General features: G+C 42.0%; 1 protein-coding gene across 10 annotated transcripts in view; it reads left to right on the top strand.

Moving 5' to 3' along the window:
• Positions 1–21,765, top strand: part of MNAT1 (MNAT1 component of CDK activating kinase) — a 180,828-nt gene that overhangs the window by 113,196 nt on the left and 45,867 nt on the right. For 2 of the 10 annotated variants that reach the window (XM_043550155.1, XM_043550153.1), the window contains 3 exons: positions 10,329–10,450; positions 18,405–18,451; positions 19,472–20,202. The exons of 5 other annotated variants lie outside the window; for them this stretch is intronic. In XM_043550155.1, coding sequence (XP_043406090.1) covers positions 10,329–10,450; positions 18,405–18,451; positions 19,472–19,608 — 306 coding nt within the window. In that variant the 3' untranslated portion in view covers positions 19,609–20,202. Of the gene's footprint in view, positions 1–10,328; positions 10,451–18,404; positions 18,452–19,471; positions 20,203–21,765 lie in introns of those variants that run through there. 3 more of the 10 variants (XM_007065307.4, XM_037901143.2, XM_037901145.2) reach the window with 2 other exon arrangements.

The following is a 21,765-nucleotide window of genomic DNA, read 5'->3' as shown; positions in this document are numbered from 1 at the left end:
CCCTCAAAAACCAGAGTAGGAGAGGCAGTAGAACAATGGTCCTGCAATGACCAGGTCAGTTCCACATATAATAGGATGCATTATACGGAGGGATCATTGCACAGAAAAGAAGCAGATCCTAGGACCTGAGACCATAGATGGGAGACTCAGCTAAGAGAGTTGGAGGGCGGAGTGGTAAAGAATACAGTGATGACCTGTGTGTTGGTTATTGAGAAGTGGCATAAAATGTGTTTTTATTCTTTCTCAGACACAATGCTGTCTTGTTCAGATAATAGCACAGTACACACTAGCGGGGACTCCAGGGAAAGTCTGACAACTCTTGTCGGAACCCTGGAATCGCTGATGAAAATGAATGAGTGGCTTAATCCAACAAACACCCACAAGCTTTCCTCAAAATCACCACTGTGTTTCAGTGGCCAGGGCTGTGGATAATGGTAACAAACAGGCAATTTGAAGTATTGGTGGAAGAGAGAAAGGACTGGAATTTTTTCTTGTAGAGTAATCACTAAATCCTGATACTGGCTCAAAACCAAAAGACTTTTACATTTCAGTTTATAAAATGGACATATGCTTTCTTCTGAGAGATTAGAGAAATGTTGCTTTTTTGGCAGGCGTTTAAGAAATGTCTGGTCAGATAATTATTTATGTCAGGATATTGCAGAAGGAAAATTCAGAAGTAAGTAAGCAAGCATGTGATTGAGCCTAAGTCACTATGTGGTTAGTTTTCCAGATACCTGTTTGCACATACTAAATCACATATGTAACCATCTTCATTAATAGCCTCTTCGGCACTGTTGATCTTCTCCTATATTGCTGGAAATTCTCTAAGGAAGAACTAGAGCCATTCCTAGTGAAATCGTGTTTTCTAAAGCTGTTTGGATTTCAAAACTCAAGTCTACTTTATTGTTTCTCAGTAAATGTCCAAACGTGATCAGCTTTATTTTCTACATGTCTGAACTCCTCTCCACATGAGCCACTTGAGCCTTAAAACCAGTACTGCCACCTGGGATCTGATCCAAAGCCTGTTAAATGAATGGAAAGCGTCCCATTGACTTTGACAGCCTTTGGATCAGTTCCTTGGTTCTTTTACGTGGCAGCTGCTGGGCTCTCTCTCTAAAAGTTGTGATAATTTGGTGAAGAAATCAGATTTATTCTTGAATTCAAAGGATGTGGGTGGAAAAGAGCTGTGGGTGGAAAAGAGCTGTGGGTTTCAGATGTTTGAGTCCTATTGGAAATACCTCATTGGTATAGGACTTGTAAACCTGGGAATGGTATTATGCATTTTAGTTTGACATCTTTCGTGTTTATTTAAAAAGGCTGTGGAAGACAGGGAGGGTAAAGGTTAAAATAATATTAACCAAGCCCTCCAAATCTATCAGGTTCACTCTTTTTCCTGTGTATTACTGTAGCCAAACAAAGTAGTTAATCAGAATCAGAAAGCCATATCAGCCCTGTTGACATGGGCTTGTCAATGATGATGGAGGGGGATAGGGAGGAAACTGCAAAAATTAGCTATTTGGTTCAGGGTGGAATATCTAAAACATTTACAGGAACATTGTTCCATCAGAAATTCTCCTGCATCAAAGCAGCTTTTTCAAACTTAAATATTTCTATGAACTTAAAAGTAAAATGGCTTCTCAAAGATAGCCAGTAAGTGAAATCTACAATAGTTTGGTATTCTTTTTAAATTTTGCCTCTTAGTGTTTGGATAATTATAATATTATGTGATAATGCATCAAAAAAGGACTGTCTTTTGCATTGCTTTGTATGGTGCCAAGAACAGTGGGGCTCTCGTCCTTGACTGGGGTTCCAGGACTTGCTGTAATAGAAGTAATAATATTCTTATTATAATATCCTTAAGTTCCTTTCAACAAACACAGCATACTCCTTACCCCAGATAGATTGTTCTGGAGGGGAGTGACCTCGTGGCTAAAGGAATCTATATAATAAAATTCCAGGATTGTCACTCTGAAGTCTATTATGTCTGTAGAGGCAGTGTGATATGATAGAAACAGCTAGGAGCATGGTTGGGAGCTCTTTGTTTAGAATAGCACCTGGTTGAATCATCACTGGGATTCATGGTCTGTTACTGTCTAGTTTTTAAGTTCTGAGCCATTTTTGGCTTTTTTTTAAATTCATGTGATTTTTATAAATTACACCCATGCAACAGCCTGGGCTTTCAGCTACCAGTGTGCATATAAATAACAGTACTGCAGTCTGACTAAAGAAGACCTAGCACATAGAATTGTAGATTACTATTTCCATTATTAAATACGTGGAAGGCACTCAGATAATATGGTAATAGAGGGGCCATGTAAGTAAGTACGTACCTGGACAGATAGAAATTAAAGCGTGAAAAAACCTGTTACATCTAGTACAGCCATGTGCTAATGCAAAAATATGCACTGTTGAGACAAGCTTTAATGACCCCGGCAACCCTGGTTTCTGCTACTACTACTGGAAATATCTGCAACATAATCGATCTCTGCTCTCTCCACTACAGATGCATCCATTGTTTGGTCTCTGGTATTGTCTTCCTCCTTCATTCTCTTCTTCATGGCAGTGGAAAGATAAGAATATAAAAATGGCCATACTGGGTCAGACCAATGGTCCATCTAGCCCTGTATTCTGTCTTCCAACAGTGGCCAGTAGCAGATATTTGAGAGGGAATGAACAGAACAGGGCAATCAAGTGATTCATCCCCTGCCATCCCGTCCCAGCTTCTGGTAATCAGAGGTTTAGGGACACCTAGAGCATGGGGTTGCATCCTGGACCATATTGGCTAATTGCCGTAGGTGGATTTATCCTCAATGAAGTTCTTTTTTTAATCCAATTATATTTGTGGCCTTCACAGCATCCCTAGGTAACGAGTTCCACAGGTTGTCTGGGCGTTGTGTGAAGAAATTCCTTATGTTTTAAATCTGTTTCTGCTAACCTCAGCTCTGATTCTTTTTTTATTTTTTTTGGTAAGCTGTAGGCAGATGGAAATGGTGAAGGGCAGGCAGGGTCTGAGGGCTTAGGGAATGTGGTGGAGTTTTGGGGACAAGGAAGCTGGGAGACCAAGGGATAGGAAGTGCGGGTATCTTGAGCTCACATCCTCTTAAAGTACTCCTACCCCAGCACTGGTACACTAATAGGCAACTACCAACTTGTTCAGTAGTTGTCAAATGCCCACTCCCCAGCCATATTACAGAAGGTGTACTGGTGTTCTGTTTCCAAGATCTGGTCACCCTGCTTGTATGACAGCAAAGGGAGATTATTAGGTCTCATTCATCAAAAGTTTAGGCTTTGTAAAAACAAGCATTTTGCAAACAGAAATATTCCCTTTGCAGTGTCTATAACCCAGATGTTGCAGCATTGTGCTAGTGTATTTGAGAGAGAAACTGACAAGTCTTTTTTTTTATTGTCTAAACAGAGAAATGCATTAAGTAAACAGCGTATCTAGTGTAGCGAAAAGTAAATCGGATTGTTAAATCTGCTATTAAGTATCATAAGAAAAGACATTAATTTTAAAAGTAGCTGATCCTGTGTCTCTGTCTATTCATGTACAGTATGTTTTAGGTTAATCAGTTGCACACAAATCTCTTGCTGTGCAAACTTTTACATAAACCAAGTTGTGAGGATGAAACACGCATCTTGATTCTAATTAACAATGTTTTTGTGGTGCCATAAACTCCAAAATATAATGGACAGCCACAGTGCCTAAATTAAACTGAGGGGGTGGGGGGGACGGAACGGAAGGAATATGCCAGGAAGATCGGGGGTGGGGAGAGGAGACAGGAATATCTGTTGTCTTTGTTCTTGGAAGCCATTTCTTTCACCATTTGGATACTGTCTGCTTCTTGTACACAAACATTACCGCATCCAAGGGGAATTAGAAACACTTACCCATGACCACAAAATCAAATTCTAGATGTGTCAGGACAAAGCAATGCAAAAAGAAAATCTTGGAGCCCACTACCTTCAGTCTGGTTTTAGCTCAGTCGTAAACTCCTCCTAATGCTGAAAAAGGCAGGCCCTGTCCTCTAAGTGGAGTATAGTAAATTTAAAAATCCTACCTCTCAGAAGTGTAAAGTGCTATGCATTTGTAATACACTGTAGAAGCCCTAAGTAATAGTGTTTGCCTCTAGTGATCTCTATCAAGTTGCATAATGGCTTCCATTTTAACACTCTCTGATGAATGGCTGTGTCTCCTTCTCCCCCCGACCCCCTTTGAGCATCATCTAGCTCTGTCTCCCAGCCCAAATATTTGACGGTTGCCATGTACTTGATGTCCCATCCGGACAGGTTAATATTGAGCTGGGTGTAATCTGGTCTGAAGGGTGTTTGATAGTAATGGTCAGGGATTTAGTTTCATCTGGGTTAATAATCCAACTAGAGTGTGCTCCTTCTTGCCCGACCAGCTTTGCCGTCAGCTACAGCAGTTCACCAAACTGAACAATGTCAGCAAGACACTGTCATGAGTGTATTCTTGGGTATGGACCTATTATTAGAATGGAAGACCAGTGAATTCCAAAGTGTGTGCACCAAGGAATGCTGCTACACAGCCGGCGAGCACACGGGCACCAAAAGCTTTGGAGGTGCGACAAGAATGCCAGCGATGAACATAAACTGAATATACAATCAAACTGCCTTGAGCACTTTGCCAGTGATTGAACCACATGGGGCTTGATTTGCAAGAAGGCCACGTTCCTTTGGGATTTGCCATGATGACGATAACATGAATGCATAGGGGCCAGTCAGGCTGGAGACCAGATGAAGATGATATTGACCAAATCTCTGCTACTTTATTAAACTTTTTAATTTAATTGGGCAAGATACGTTTTAAATGCAACTTGTCCCACCAGCAGTATAAAGGAAGAAGGTCACAGCTGTCCCAAACTCCTACTTTGCTCCTTCCCCCAGCATACCTTATTGATGCTCAAAGCACAAATATTCCTGGTCCTGTATTGCCTGTATTGGAGCCTATATTGCCTCAAGGCCTGAATGTGGCCACAGCCCCGTGCAGATGAATTCATGAGACAACCACTAGCCCTCCTTTGTGTTCCAGGTTCTCCCTGCAAATCTAGCCCGTTCCCAAGTGAAGGCAGACTAATACCCACTTTGCAGGAAAAGGACATTACCCAAACTCCCAACATCTGTGTGTCAGGAGCGCCAGCCAACCCAGCTTCTGGGTTTTTTTTCTTGTTACTGAGGGGAGTCTATCCCATGCTGCCAAGACCCACCACCTACAGTTGTAATCCTGGGAAGCTAAAGCAAATGAACTGTGTTGTGCAGCTGCCTCAATGTCTAGATGTACTTGCACAATGCAAACCCATCCAGTTACCTTCATGTGCAGAGGTGCCTGCTGGCCCCCAGTGGCTGGGACCAAACCACCCCACACCCTAATCCAAAGTGTATAGCAGAGAGAAACGTAACAGGAGCCAGTGGTTGGAAGCTGAAGCCTGACAGACTCAAATGGGAAACGAGGTACAGTTTTTTTAATGGTGAGGATAATTAACCATTGGAACAACTGACCTAGGGAGGTAGCAAGTACTTTACCAAGTCTCTGAATCTAGGGCAGATCTTTTTTTTTGAAAGATAGGCGCTAGCTCAACTGCACGTTACGGGGCTTCATCCAAGAATCCCTTGTTGAAGTTCTGTGGCCTCTGTGACGCAGGAGGTTACACTAGATGATCGTAATGGTTCCTTCTTCTTGCCTCTAAAACCTGTGAAACTCCATAGACCAAGCCTGATGAAACACAGATACCCTATGCTGCCAATTACAGCGAAGACAAAAAGGAGGATGGAGGATGGGCTTTTGCAGCAGCACAGTGGGTGGAGGAGGAGGAGGAAGCCTGACTCAGCCTAGCACTGCTCTTTTCTGTTTGGTCCCGCACCTCCATTAGCCAATCCCAGTGCAATTAGCATTAGGCTAGTGTTGGGAATGCACCAGTGGCAACCTTAACAAAAACCCCCTCCAGGTAATTGCAAAAACCCCCTCCAGAGATGTGGCCCCAGCCTCTGCCTTGCAATCTGAGCTGGCCATTGGGGTATGTCTACATGGCAACGTAAGCCCATGGTTAGTGGGACTCGAGTCAGTTGACCCTGGGTTAGAGAACCTGGGGCTTGAGCATCTACACTGATTGTTAACTCTACGTTAAGAATTTTCTAACCCAGGCTTGAACCTGGGGCTCTGATGTCCACACTTCAACATGCAGACCCGAGTCAAAACAACCATATCCATACTCCCTTCTGCTAACCCGAAATCTGCTTACACTTGCCCTTTGACAGGGACCACAGGTCAAGTTGTGAATGCCAATGTGGGCTGCACTGGGAAAGTTAATGATGCCAGGGCTTTTCATTGCTTAGGAGTCTACGCTAATGGACAGGCTAGGACACTGTTGCCACCAAATGATACTGTAATAAGTGTTGTTACTGTCCCCACTGTTGTTCTGGAGGAGCCCGCATACCCCCTTTTGCCCTGGCTTACAAAACTGTGCCCTGATTTCAGAGGCCCTGGCAAAAGATGGTTTAATTACACTCTGAACAGGTGTAGAATGGTGGTTGAATGTACTTTTGGCAGATTGAAATCATGCTGGAGATGGTTACAGAGCTGTTTGGATGCCAGTGGTGTTAATGCTGTCTGCATTATTGTGGCTATGCTGTGCTCTTTGCAATCTTTGTGAAGCCTGAGATGAGCTGTTTCCCCATGAATGGACCTATGACAGACAAGGGCTGCTGGATTGGTTCCCTCAGCCAGAAAGTGCACCCACGCCAGCTGGAGCTGGTTGCACCCAGGCAACAGAAGTCAAGGATGCTTTGTGTTCTCACATTATGGACTTGCATGGCCCAGTGGAAGAGGGGGAGTATCACCTCTATGAATGTGCTTGTGGAGGGATGGGGTTAATTGATTTGTGGAGGTTCAGTGCTTGGGTTGGGCTGGGGGCTTGATTGACATGCAGTGCATCTATGAATGGCATGACAGTTTATGAAATGGGGGGTGGGGAATGATTCCCGGTATGGATTCATATAAGGAAGTGATTGATTGAAGTGTGGATGTCTCTATCTAACTGTATAGAGGATTAGTGTTTGCTTACTAATTCCTAGTTGCTCCTGATCATGTGTTAACCTTTATTGTTTCAAATACAGATTGTATGATGAGATGCAGTGATAGCAGTAAACTTTCTTGATGACCTAAAAAAGCTTTATTTATAAACATGTTTTAAAAGAGTACAACATCCTCTCATTGCCAGGCAGGCCAGCTGCTATCATTACACCAAAATGCCAGTTACAACAGAACTTTTCCAAAACAAAACAAAAAGTGCATGAACAAGTGCGAACAGTGAAACCATCTACACAACACAGACCCCTGCCCCGCATTCCCCTTTCCCTTCTACCCCCATTTTCCGCGCATCTGATGCCTGGGGAGGGAGGGTGGAAGTATCCACAGGCCAGAGGGTCAAGAGGGAGGACTGCTTGGGGCTAAGTTCCCCAGCTGCTCATTGGGCCTGATTGCATGGGCCACCCAGCCATGGAATTTTCCAAGCTGTTTCACTACATCCCAGGGTATGGCACAGGGGACATAGGCCATGGTGTGGGAGAGGCAGCAGGAGCTGGTACTCTTGAAGCCATGATTGAAATCAGCCACTCAAACAGCTCTCTGCTGAGCTCTGTCTCCTTCATTAGCCATCGTTCCTGTTCCCAGAACTGCAAAGCCAAGTGTCTGCTCCTGTGCTGAAACCCTGTCCTCAAGCTGTACGGCCAGCCTCAGCTTTCCTGTTGCCTCTTGCCAGGGCTTTTCTTTAGCTGTAAGTCCCCTGTTTCTGGTACTAGACCCGGTTGTTGGCCCTCTCCAAACGTCAACCATAAGGTGATTACGAAAACACTTCCTCTTGGAATAGTCCACAGAGGTATGTTTCAGGTTTGTGCTGCGCTGTGGGTGAGCTATGGCAATACTGCAGCTGGTTGAGGGGCCTGGAATAGGACAAGTCACAGGATTATTGTCTCAAATAAGGAACACAGAAAAAATCCGTGTGGAAGTTTCAAGGGCATAAAATATTACTTTTCCGTTCGGAAATTCAGTATATTGTTAAAAGAACAGGAGTACTTGTGGCACCTTAGAGACTAACAAATTTATTAGAGCACAAGCTTTCGTGAGCTACAGCTCACTTCATCGGATGTACGCAGTCTGATGAAGTGAGCTGTAGCTCACGAAAGCTTGTGCTCTAATAAATTTGTTAGCCTCTAAGGTGCCACAAGTACTCCTGTTCTTTTTGCGGATACAGACTAACACGGTTGCTACTCTGAGTATATTGTGACAGAGATGTTTCAGTCCACAGAAGCTCCCTGCACACAGCCTGGTTAATCACAGCAAAACAAATGCAGAGACAATGGTAAGTTTAAAAATTCAGTGTTTTTGTTTTCTAAAAATTTCAGAACTACCTGGGGGGCAGTCAGTAGCCTGGCCACAAAAGCTTTTTCTATAATTTCAGGCCTTTCACATTTTGGAGGCTGTAACTGTTCTGATGGTGCCTGACTGGCAAAGGGAAAGGCTATTCCAAGCTGCTGGTGGGAAACCCGCAGTGTATACAGCTGAAGTAGTCGAATATCTAGTGACTGAACAGCACAGCTAGGAGGGGAGTTGAATTTTTAAACCTAAAGGTTTCCAAGTGCAGAGTCCATAATGGGTGTCACACGATGAGAGCAATTTTTTATAATATATAAAAGTGATGAACACTTGAATGTGTTGTATTAATTGACAACTTCAGATGATATTGAGACACTGTATATGCCTTAAAATATTGTGGGGTACAGTTAAAGTTTCAACCTTACTTTTGCATTTCCTGATTTCTTTGAGTGACTGGTTGCTCAGTTTTAACATTGGTGTTTTTGGCATAGAAATAACAGTATGAAAGCTAGATTGAATAGTGTCTAACTTCAGAACTTTTATTTCTCATGGTAAATTCTCCTTTAAAGTGCCTGAACTATGCAAGCTGTCACCTTAGCAATGCCCCTATGCATCTGTGCAGTGCAGAGAGAAGGAAATTGAAATGATCCATTCTCATCACATGCATAAAATCCATTTGCAGTAGAAAATTTCACCTCCATTGAGATCTCAACCAAACTGGAAGGCCCCTGGCTCTGACTAGTTTTCTGTATCACTGATAGTATTTCTCCTGACCAGCTGGTCCTCAGTTGTCTTATCTGCCTTCTGTATGTTTGAGCGAAGCCTTCTAAGCTTGTAATTCAGGGAGGCCATTGTACCTGGACGACACGCACGTGTGACATCCTCCACGCCTTCCTCAGTTAACTTTAACATGATGGGCCAGGCTGTGAGCCCCTTGTGCCCATTGGTGAGTAGCTACTTACATGAGTAGTGCCTTTGAATCCACTGAATTGAGTAAGCGTTCGCCAGTGGGAGTCGCACAGCCTAACCCTATGTAAAGATTCAACACTTTTGTCTTAAAGTGAGCACACATACACTGCTACCGTTTTCCTAATGGGTACTCAGATTGTCTTGGGGTATCGTAGTGTTCTCCTCTGTTCTGCTGTTGGTAATTTTGTCAGCACCATAGAATAAAGTAGAAAATTGAAACAAATCCGTGGCGAATGTCACACAGCAACATCTGTTAACTAGGCTCTATCTCTTTCTTTGACTCTCCTTTCTTTGACTCTCCTTTCAAACCCCAAATCTCCTGTTTTGAGAGTTTGGAGTGATAGGAGCTTTAAAAGGAATTCTAGCTGTTTGTGTCTCTGTGGTCTGAAGGCCTTGAAAAAGTACCATCTGGAATTAAAATTTTATATTTGCGTGTTTCTATATTTTAGTTACAGAACAAATAGGAGTTTGCTGAATGAATTAATTGTGTTCTGTTGTAAAAAGTCTATCACGAGAGCCATTATATATGGTAGCTTAGAAAGCCCTGCAGAGAGAAATTAAAGTCATTTCCCTTTCTAATTAGGGCTTTCAGGAAATCATTGATTACAAAATCTAATACAATTGCTCAGAGGCATTTGTTTGATATTATTTCTGATAAGTGAAATATTTACGTAATTTCACCAGAGAGTCTGGAAGCAGCTACACTATCTTTGGTGGTAAGACTGATTTCACTAAAGCTCTTCCTCTTATCCCTCTAAAGAATTATAGCTAACAAAACATTAGTTCCATATTGTAGGTCCTGTAAAGAATTAAAATTACCATCAGGAAATGGCTAATATAATGGAGAATATGTTGTTTAAAGGTGGACTGAACATCACATTAAGTGCAAACTTACCCCTCCCAACCTCCATGAAGGAACCAGCAAAAAAATTATGACACATTTTGAAGATTCATTGTTGCTTTTCAACAGACTCAGCATATTTCATTAGCGCCCATCCAAAAACTGGAGGAAGCACTGTATGAGTATCAGCCACTGCAAGTCGAGACCTATGGACCACAGGTTCCAGAGACTGAACTTCTAGGAAGGCTAGGGTAAGTACCACATTAGAACTTTAATCTTCATTTCATGGCATTGTATCTGGGAATATTACCATCTTCACTTTGCCAGCAGCATATAGATTTTTTTTTTAAAAGTATCTTAATGAAATATTAGACTTCCTGCCCAACCATCGTTTTGTTTGGGTGGATAAGCTAAAATTTTTTGGTCCTCTAGCCTTTATAGATCTATGGAGAGCTAAACTGGATTGCATTAGTGTTTTTAAGGTTGTCGTTGGCAGCAGTAGTGAAGTAGCTGTTCATTTTCAGTTGCACTGTATTAAAGAGTAAATAAATAAAAAATCGGGGCATAATTTACCCAGCAGTAAGCCAGTAAAAATATCAAAGCTGGGCCTTTTGCCATGGAAAAGGGTAGATTTACTCACTGACTGCCATCTACAGTTAAATAATGTTTGTGAGAAATGAAGCATAGAGCTTAACTTTGTCAAAGTATAATGCAGGGCTGGCCCAGCAGTTTGGCTGCATTGCAGTGTGTGGCCATGTTTGGAAGGGAACTTAGGAGCCTGGTGTTCCAAGGTAATGGAGACTGAATAGCACAATAGAGGCAAGCCTGCTCACCGCTAAAGAGGTTAGTAGCTGAACACCCGCTGAACACGTAGACAACCAGCCAGATGGATAGTGTCATTGAGCTGGGTCTGGCTGACTTCAAGGTCGTGCACCCTTGTTACTTCTAGAAAACACATTGCAGAACAATGAAAATGCAGGATGTCAGGGGGGGAAGAAACAAAATACCAATGAGAGAGTATAGTTGGGAGGGACCCTTTGGTATGCATCTTGGGCCTGATCCAAAGCCCACTGAAATCCAAGGAAAGATTCCAGTTTACTTCAGTGGGCACTGCCAACATGTGCCGTTGTGTTTTCAGATGAGAAATTACACTCCTCATCCTGGGAGGGCATAGGGACCTCAAAAAAGGTTTTAAAACACAGTCAGCCCTGATGGATAAGCAATCTAAAACTCACTGCTGCCGAAAGACCTTCAAGCTTGTCTAGAATCACTTATTGTTTGTGTTCCCATGTATTCCTGATGCCTATCATTTTCATTATCTGATATCAAGTTTATCAGAGCAAATATTCGTCAGCTATCCCAACCCAGACATAGCTGGAGCCAGCATTCACCACCTGTTCAAAACACAGCTGTGGGGCCCTCTCCTGCAGGGGGAGTTCTGAAGCTCCGTCAGCCATGGACCTTCTTACAGATGAAAATGTTCGGGGGGAAAAATAAGTCTTGCTATGGGGAACCCCCTAGGCATTTGCATTTCATGTATAACATATATCCTGAGTAACCTGTGCACAGTGAGATCTTGGAATCTTTCTATAATAGCTATCTCCGTAGTATCTGTGTGTGTGATTGCTTGTTCCAGGAGAATTCAGCTTCTTGGAAAGCAAACCTCCTCTAAGTACTGCATGGCTTCAGTCTAGCTGCTAATATTACATACAATAGCCCCAGCCTTGCAAATACTTATGCTCATGCTTAATTTCTGGAGAAGCACCATCAGCAAGACCCACTTAGCAGAGATGCTCATGAAGAGGTAGGAGTAGTCTGGCAGTGTGTGTCGGGGGGTTCTCAAGAATGCAATCCCACTTGGCTGCGAAATGCAGGTGATGAAAGAGTTTGAGTGAGTGATTTGGCAAATGTCATCTGCCACATGTGGGGGAACTGTGAGTTTCCCCAATTGAATCTAGAGGCCTTTTGTAACTTAAAAACAAATATACCCATCCTGCATGTGCCCTGCTGTTACTCCTCAAATCCCATTCCACTGGGTATTTTTAATACCTTAGACCATGCAGTACCCTACTCCTTTATATATTTGTTTCTGTATTTGCATGAACTCATGCTCATCTGTTGATGATAAATGCTTAACAAATATGTTGTGGTCCCATGGCTGGCCTTAGAAGCAGCTGCAAACAGCTGGCTCAATGAGGCAGATGAGTTGAGCATAATGGTGTTACATGCTCCTGCTGAAGACTTTTAGCTCCCTTTTAACTTGAACCATATTACAAAGGTTAAATTTAAAAGGACACAGATTCTCAGTTTCTCCATCTCTCTCTCTCTCTCTCTCTCTCTCTCTCTCCTTGTCCCCCTCTGAAGTGAATATTTTCATTGGTCTATGCAAATTAGTGAGGTTTCACTTGATCGTTCAAATTTCTCAGTTTTGTAACACTGTAGTTAGTCATAGACTACAGCAAAATTTCTTGTCCCTATAATAATATTGCAGCTTGAAAACTGCAATTTATTGCTTGCTGGACAGTTCCCCAAAACGTGCAGAATTCAGTTTATCCAAACCTCAGGAACCAAGATTTTTGCAAATACTCTGTCAACCTAGTGTGGAACCTTTACATTTATTCTGGTAGCATCTTTTATTGATTTTAAGATATTGTTTATTACCTTCAAAGCACTCAACAGGCTGGATCCTTCAAATATTCTGGTCTTAACCTCATATTTTTCCACAACACTCGCATCAATCTTCAGAGCAAGGAAGGCTGCTCCTTTTGCAATTCGCTGGAGTCCGCTGAGAACAAATGGGTGATTAGCACGAAGAGTAAGAAAGAGGATAAATTCTCCAGAGCTTATTTTAGGACTCTTGTTACTTTTCTTTTTTCTAAAAAATGGTGGTTCACATTTAAATGGTCCTATACCAATTACTCACTAGGCTTCAGATAATTAAATTGTGTGGGTACTGATGAGCTCTGCAGAGCATGCCATTTCTCAAACATGGGCAAGCCACATGGAGAAATCAGCGTTCAAATAGTTTTTGAAAATTTTGTTTTCAGGCTCTCAAAGGAAAAGGGTAACTCAGTACTACAACTTTTTTTTTCCTTCTGTTTTGTCCCCTTCATAAGTGTTTTTTTGCTATCAACTCCTTTAAAAGCCTGAAAATAATTAAGAAATAGATTTTCAACACACATGAATGGCTGTGTGTGTGTGTATATATATATATACACATATAATTTTCCCTCTGGTGCGACTCAAGAATAGCTTCCTGAATCACTGGACTATAGATGATATTCCCAAATTACGTGTGTTTCTGTGGCAATTACTATTCTAATTTGCTCCAGCCAAGATGCAGACAAGGATTGAACTTTGTCAATGAGAGTTAAAGTTTCTCATTGCTAACTGCTGATTGATAGTCCCCGGACTACTCTTCTGTTGGGTTAGTATTGGGAAATCTCAGTTGCTGGCAATGCAAGGCTACCTTTCTCATAATCCTGGTTTTTAGTGTTTTTAAAATAAAAATGAGTGTTTGGTGCTGGTCTGTAACTGAGATGGGAAACTAGTAAAAATGATTAGCAACAAAACTGAACATAAATCCTATTGGTGGTTCTGAAATTTAACTCTTTCACATGTAGGGTAACGATGGACTTTTTCTCAAAAAATATTTCTTGATGCTGGTAATCAGGATAACGATAGTCTGGATCCTTAATCTTCCATTCGGTTAAAATTTAAACAGACACTTGTGGTGAGCCAAATCTGAATACCTCTGAACACCTTGAACCTTGTTGTTCTGGGTATAGATAATACATTAAAGGTTGTGAGGCAATCACATACTATGGTGGTGGGACCCAAATAAGCACCTTAAATGGATAGATCAGAGCAGTCCCTGAGCCATGCTTTGATGTCATTCAGAGATGAGCTCGTCCATAGAGTGGATAACGATCAAATGTCCATGCTGATATTCCTAGATGTATCAGCTTCATGTGGTGGTGGTACGGCTCTTGAGTGACTCAACGTCTTCCTTTTGAGCATTCCTAGAGGGGAATGGCCAACACCAGCTCATCTTTCCTAAGTGTCCATTCATGAGTTCACTGAGTTCTGTCTGGTGGTCTCGTCTATTCAATATTTATAGGTGACCATTGGCAGAGTTAGTGCAGAGTCTTGGGTGCATGTCTTCATTATATTGATGGAGCCCAACTCTATATTTCTGACTTATCTAACCCCATATCATGTTGCCAAGTGCCTTACCCATTGTCTGTTTGGGATTGAGATGTGAAGGAATGCTAGCTTGCTAAAGCTCAATTAGGAATAATGAGGTGAAGCCGATAGGTTATGAAAAGCAACCGAGAAATAAGTTCTTGTGCACACCATTTGTTACTCAAGTTTGCAATCTGAAGGTATTGCTGGAGCTTCAGTTGCAGTTAGATGACCATGTAGCAGCAGTATTCAAAAAGTCTCTTTCATCTCCATTTGACCAGGGGATTGAGATCACTGCTTTTGGATGCAGACCTTACTACTGTGATCTATGCTTTCTCACCTCTGCCGTGAAGACTGCAATGCACTTACATCTGAAATCCACCCCAGTGCTCAGCAATATGCATAGGTGGCCTGTTGGTTTCTGGGTGGAGTTTAAAGTGTTAGTTTTGACCTGTAGAGCCTTAAATAGCTTGAGACCTCCCTGCTTGAGACCTGTGCAGTACTGGCATGGCTGTGGTGAACAGAGAAACTCAAGCTGGCATCACTTGATTTAAAGGAGAGAGAACTGCTAGCATGGTGTTCTGTGTGAGACACCTTTGGGACTTGGGAACTTTCGCTCTTTGGTCCAAAATAGTCCAGATGCGCTGACATCTGTATAATATTGCAGGGCCCATTGATTTACATAGGCTTTCAAGGTGGAGATGTTAAAATACAATTTTCTTTCTGGTTGGTTATTTTTTGGTTTTGAAGTGGGGGGAAGACGCTGGGTGTTTTTGTGATTGTACTTTGAATTTATGCCTGAGGGTCCTGGTACCTGGAATATGCAGGATTTTTCATACCTATAAATCAAGAGAAATTTTACAAAATAACTTGCAAATATGTCGAGATTGAAAGAGTAAAACGAAAACTGGGAACTGACTTAATCATCTTCCCTTACTCATGTCAGTAATACCACTGACTGAGAGTGCTAATAGCTTTGCTATTATGTAAACTTGAGTCAAAAAAACCCTAAGGATCAAAACTATATCCTTTTTTGGTCCCTCTGATGTCCTTTAAGGACATCAGGACAGTTTGGTGCACCTAAAGCTGGCAGGATTTGCTGCATTATGTTCTCACACTAAATACAGCAGTGGAAGTGCTGCATGCTACTGACTGCTGTCCATTTCTGTAACTTGAAAATCTGCTCTTATTATTCGAAATCTTGAGACAAATTGGAACTTCATGCCTTGTAATTTAAAAACATCATCCCTGGTGTGCTTGATTCTCATTTACACTTTACACCACCTCTGACAGAGTGAAGAGGCCTGAAATTACAACGATGTTTTGTTTTATTCCATTTGCACCTACTTTAAGGCCTCGTTACATTGCCCGAGTGCTGTACTGGGACTGTTGTGTAAATGAGATTCAGGCCTTGTGAGTTTAAAAATATCATAATGTCTATATTTTCCCACGTAACATTGTCTATGCAATGGAAATTATCATTTTTTCCCCCCCCCCTAAAAGTGTCTCGAGCAGCATCCTGGGTAAATATATGTGAATTGTGGAAAATTAAGCTGACAGTAGATTCAAGATTTTAATCTGTTTTGAGAAAAATATGATTTCCCTTTATCTAGCCATTTGTTTTCAAATATAACCACATTATTCAAAGCAGCGGTCAAGTCAGGCCTTTCCCTTTTTTTTTTTGTAGGTGAACTGCCATTGTGACCGATATTCCCTCGTTAGGACTTTTAAATGATAAACATAAAATGACGTTTCAAGAGCAAACAATAAGTATTGAAACAGGATTGGGCTTCTGTGGGATTTCTCACAATAGTAAAGCAAGTAGATTTGGACCTTTTTTGTAAGTGTAACAATGGGGTTGAGTCCGTGTTTTTTTTTTTTTTTTTTTTCCCCCCCTAGTTCAGAACAGTTCAATTATTTCAAATATCCAATGATGACAAGGCTAGATTTCAGCTCTGTTACAACTTTGGTAGCTTTTCATTTTTAACCTTTATTTCATGTAGAAAACATGGGCGTGTTTCTTTGTTGTGCAGTGTTGTAGCATAATTTGAAACATATGTAGTGTTCTGGAACTTTTGTTTTGAAATGACTAGTATAATTTCTTAGCTGTCAATCAGAGTGATTTTTAAAGAGGCTTTAGTAATGTCTTAGTCTTTGAGCTGTTTTTAAATCCTTGTTAGTCTGCTTCTCAGTCAGGTCAGTTGCTGATAACTGCTTAACCTGAGTCTCTGCATTAATTTCCAATAAAATAACTGAGAATTGATTGGAAGGAGTACCAGGGCCTCTGAATTCCAAAAATTGTAACAGGTGATTTTTCACGTCAGCTGTCTTCTGACAGGGGGATACAGATATTTTTTGAGCCTTACAAAGGGAGAAAAGCTCTAATGTGTAGGTCTTTTCAAGTTGATCTGTTTTGGCCCATTGATTCTGAACACTAAGTTCATTCTGCTTCCTCTGAATAGAATAAATATAGTTTCTTAGCCAGCTCAGTCATCAGAGAGCCGAAAGATTGAGTAATGGTAAAGAAGGTCTGATTTGAAACGAATACTTCGCAGTTGCTGTCCCTTTATTCTTATAGGAATTCTGTTGGCTAGCAGGGCACACATTCTGATTTCCAACAAGTTTCCTGTCCTAGGGCCTTATCAAAATTCTTTGAAGTAATTGGAAAGATTCTGATTGACTTCATTAAGCTTTGAATCTGGCTGCTGATATATGAGAATTGGCAGGTAGGAGGTGGAGTATTTATGCTTTGAGGGACATAACAGTATCTGGACACCTTTCTATGCAGTGTATCCACACTTTAAAAAAAAAAAAAAAACTTGTACGCACTTTGCAGTGAGCAGCTTTGAATAAAGACTTGTGAAGAAAACACACTATATTTTATATATTGGATATGCAATAGAATAACTAGTGCATTTCCTTCAGAATCAAACGGAAAGGGAGGGTATAACAATTCATAAACAATGTTAATTTTGAGCTGATTTAGGAGCTGGTTTATATTGCTTTAACATACTATTTGAAATCCTGCAGGTTTTGTTATAAGGGTTTGGAATGCTGAGGGTTTATACAGGAGAGGCAGATAAGCACTGTCTTTTTTCAACTGAATGGAAATCAGCCTGTAGTGTGTCTGAAGTCTTACTGTTTAAGAAATCGACTTTTTGGCAAAAATATCATATGAACATTTCAAATGACACCCTGTAGTACATGGTGTTTTGCATGGAGCTCTTCTGTCAAGGTCATTAGAAATTGAATATATTAATAGTGGACTGCTTTTGAAACAGAGTTTTACTTCCTGCCTGCCCACCTGTGGGTATAGTGTGGGTTCTGTAACTGTAAAGGGTCTCGGGAGAGTTATAAAAGCAAAGAAAATGGAAAATGTATGAAGAAACAAGAAGGGAAGCCTGCATACACCATGTAGTTACTTATACTTAAAGTTGGCTGCAGTTGTATATGTACCACTAAATTAACCTCAAAAGCTGGTCATGACAGCAGAATGTCCATAGTAATTGTTTTTGTTGGCGTTTGGCTTCAGAATTAACTCATCGATCTAACATGAACCTCTGTGCTTGGAATACTAGTCTGGTGATGTTATTTTTTTACCTTTTTTATGCAATCATGGAAAAAATATGTTTCTGCTTGAAGCAGTTGTCAAACAAGCTTCTTTCATCGACAATCAGACACAGGGCAGCTGAATAAGGCTGTTTAGTCTAGAGTAAATACTCAAGAGATTACAAGGTCACTGTAGGAAATGTAATTATACCATTTATTCCAGAACAGTCTTTTGTAGTGTGAGCTTGCAGAATACTAAATCATGATGTTTATTAAATGCTTGTGTGTATTTATATATAAATAAAAATTCAGCACCTACCTTTGAGAGCAGAGGAGTGTTGAGTAAACTGCACTAAAGAATTAAAATGGTAAATAGCGATAAATATTAAGCTGGCTTCAAAAAGCCATGATTCATATTTTGGCTTTGTTACTGGAATCACTAAGGGGCAAATCCTTCTCTTGTCTTCACAGGTGTCAGTGCTTCCCCTTCAGCAGTGCAGTTGTGCTGTGCGGAGCAGGTGGGGATGTCTCTTCAGGGGTTGTGTGCCACCTGTGTGATAGAGAACCTGGCTCTAAGGGGCTCACTCATATTAGCATTAAGATGGTTTAGGGTCCTACGTACTGAGTTCTCCCAGATCTCTCTGTCTCCCTCCAAAACCAAAGTTCTCCCTCCACCCTCCATTTTGAAATACCCGAGGGATCATTACCTGGGGTAGTTCCTGCTCAGTATCGGGACTGGGTGGGGAGCCCGCTCCTTGATTTCCTGGTCAGAAGATCTTGCTTTTGTGGGACCTGTGCATGCAGTTTTAAAGCTTCCATAACTTTCTGCCTTTTCATGGAATTTTGGAGGATGCCTAGCACCTTTTCAATCTCCCTTTCTCTCCCCCTTGCCTTGCCCTTCTTAATTCTGTCTCTCCTGTTTCCCCACAATGCAGCATGCCTCTGCATTGGGAATTGTACAGCTGGTATCAAGATGATGGCTAGGGCAAATTCCTGATTGTGTTCCATATGGAACAGCAGCCGCCCCTGCCCACTTTCCCCCCCCTTCCCCCAGGAACCGGAGAGTCCAAATGTCTTCAGAAGCTCCTTCTCCAGCTTCCGTTGTTGTTTCTGGCACACAGCCACAAATAATGCTATGCAAGCCCAGTAGTATCAGCATTACAGTGGCATCAGGCCATAAGGAGAGTAAGGAACTGAGTCAGTCTGATAACGGTCCTTCAGAGCATGAGTAGGCACAGCCCAACACCATACCAAGTACCACAGGAGAACTACCTCCTCTTGCTCCTGCTCAGAACGTTGGAGCTCCCCTGCCTCCCCAACAGACCACAAGAGGTACTTAGATGGATGTTCACAGAAGTGTGTGGCCCTCCCCACCCGGCCTGTCCAGGCAGTATGCCCTCTCATCCAGCCTAGACACTACCAGCATTTCCGTAGGGGTTTGCTTGGCAATTTCAGCCATATCCAGTGCTAAAGAATTAACTAAAAAGCTGAAGGGAAAGAGCATCCTGTTCTGAATGACCCAGTTCCTCCCTCTCCAGGTCATGCGAGAAATCTAGGAAGTTGCAAAAATACAGTGACGAGGTCCAAGAAACAGATGAGGTATTCTCAGACTCTGAGACTTCACTCCTGGAAGAAGGGGAAGTATTGGATCCAGATTCAGAAACCCTGGAGGTGAACGGATAGGAAAGACTTCCCCACATCCTTTTCACTATGAAACAAAGATCTGGTGACGCTTCTAAACAAGACTCCAGCAGCCCCAACGACAGTATATTTATTGTCTTTGGAGCAGAAACCCAGTCTTGGCTTTTATTAATGTAACTGTAGAGAAAGTGATCAAATCGGAATCGGAGCAGCCAGCGAAATGAAGGTACCTTAACAGAGAAGTAGTGAGTTCTTCAAAATCGCAGAAGCAGTGCAACTCCTTGGCCTGGATTCCAGAAATAGATGCAGTAGTGGCAGAGACCACAGCCTTCCAAATGGGACTTGTTCCCAAAATATGAAATGGACCAAGAGATTGCAGTGGCTTTGCTGGCCCGCTCTTGGGCAGCATGCTTCCTGAAATAGTCTCTTCCTAGAAAGAATGTCACTTGGAGCCTTAATTGAGCTTTACAGGCTACTTATAATTGCTTTGGTCGCAGTCAGTCATTTTTCCTAACACCTTTATTGTTGGTAGATAATATTCTTTGCAGCGATCATCTCAGTCAGGAATGTTTCAAAGCTGGGAGCGGTGTCTGCAGAATCCAAACGCTGCGTCTTCCAAGCCAAGAAGGTATGGTGCTAGGAAGTAGCGAGTAATTCATATCAAAGAAGAATGCCATTCACCTTAAATCCCAGAACAACTGTATTCTCATCATTCTGCCCTCACCCAAAGGATGAAAAGAGAAAAATATTGTAGAAATATAGTCTCCTACCCTGCAAATACATATAAGTGTAAGATAGGGTGACCAGACAGCAAGTGTGAAAAATCAGGACAGGGATTGGGGGGGGGGGGGGGGGTTGCGGGATGTAATAGGAGCCTATATAAGAAAAAGACCCAAAAATTGAGACTGCCCCTATAAAATCGGGACATCTGGTCACCCGAGTGTAAGAAGTCCCTTGGCCTCAGGTTGTGTAAAAGTACTCTTGTTGATGCAAGTTTGCAGGTCGAGGCCCTAGATTGCAAGCTAAGCAGGTCATGGATTATGTTGTTCATATGTCAGTAAAGCTCATGTATGGTGCTGTATAAATAATAAATATGATCCTCTTTTTGAAGTCAATGGAGTGATTTTTGAGGATCAGGCTTATAGTACATTCTTACTTAAAAACTAAAATTGGACTGTGGGGGAGGGACTTTGGAAAGGGAGGGTCTGGAAGTGGCCAGGTGAATGTGTAGAGCTGTTTTGGTGACTGAGCATGAATTTGTTTTTGTTTTTGTTTTTTAAAAAGGAGAAAAAATTGAAGACCTTTCAGAAACTTTAATTTTTCCAAGGAATGGCAACGTGATTATTAGCGTGAACACACTTGCTTTAAGTTTTGGATTTCCAGATATGTCTAAAGGGAAGGAAAACAGACATAAAGGAATGAGGTGTTTTGTTGGCATTATGTATTCTAGATACCTTTATTAATCATAAAAATTTAATTAAAAAAACTGATCCTGAGACATGGAAGCCCACATGTTTAATTTATGAATCTCCTGCATCAGTATTTGCAGAATCAGAGTAAATATTTGTGTAAATTAATGGTATCTCATAAGGATTGGTCTCTAGGGCTTGTCATCCTAAACATATAGGCCACTACGGGAACTGTTAGGGGCTCATAACTTTGGAAAAACAGGTAGCTTATTTAGGCCCTGATCCTGCAGGGACTTGTGTGTGTTTCACTTTATGCACAGTGACTTTGACTTCAAGTGAAAGTACTCATGTAAAGTGAAGCAGACTCGTAAGTCTTTGCAGGGCTGGGTGCTTAGCTACCTATATATAAATAAGACTATGATTTAGTCATGGGTATTTTTAGAAAAAGTCATGGATAGGTCATGGGCAATAAACAAAAAATCACGGCGCATGGCCTGTCCAGGACCTTTACTGTAGATACCTCTGACTAAATCTTAGGTGGGGGTCCCGGGGTGCTGATATTCTGGGGGGGTCCCCTGGGGCTAGCCCCACTGGCTGCTGCCTGGGCTGTCTGCGGGGACCACCAGCACCTGCTTGGGCGGTCCCCAGCGCCAGCAGCTTGAGGCCGCCGAGCAGGGGCTGCTCCAGCTGTCCCCGGGGTTGCTCCAGCCGTGCCCGAGGTGCTGCTCCGGACGGTCCCCGGAGCCAGCCACACCAACTGCTAAGCAGCGGCTGGCACAGCT

This window comes from Chelonia mydas, chromosome 6 (assembly GCF_015237465.2).
Source record: "Chelonia mydas isolate rCheMyd1 chromosome 6, rCheMyd1.pri.v2, whole genome shotgun sequence".
NCBI lineage: Eukaryota > Metazoa > Chordata > Testudines > Cheloniidae > Chelonia > Chelonia mydas.
The sequence above is the reverse complement of the archived record's forward strand: the minus strand, read 5'-3'. Positions and strand labels throughout refer to the sequence as shown.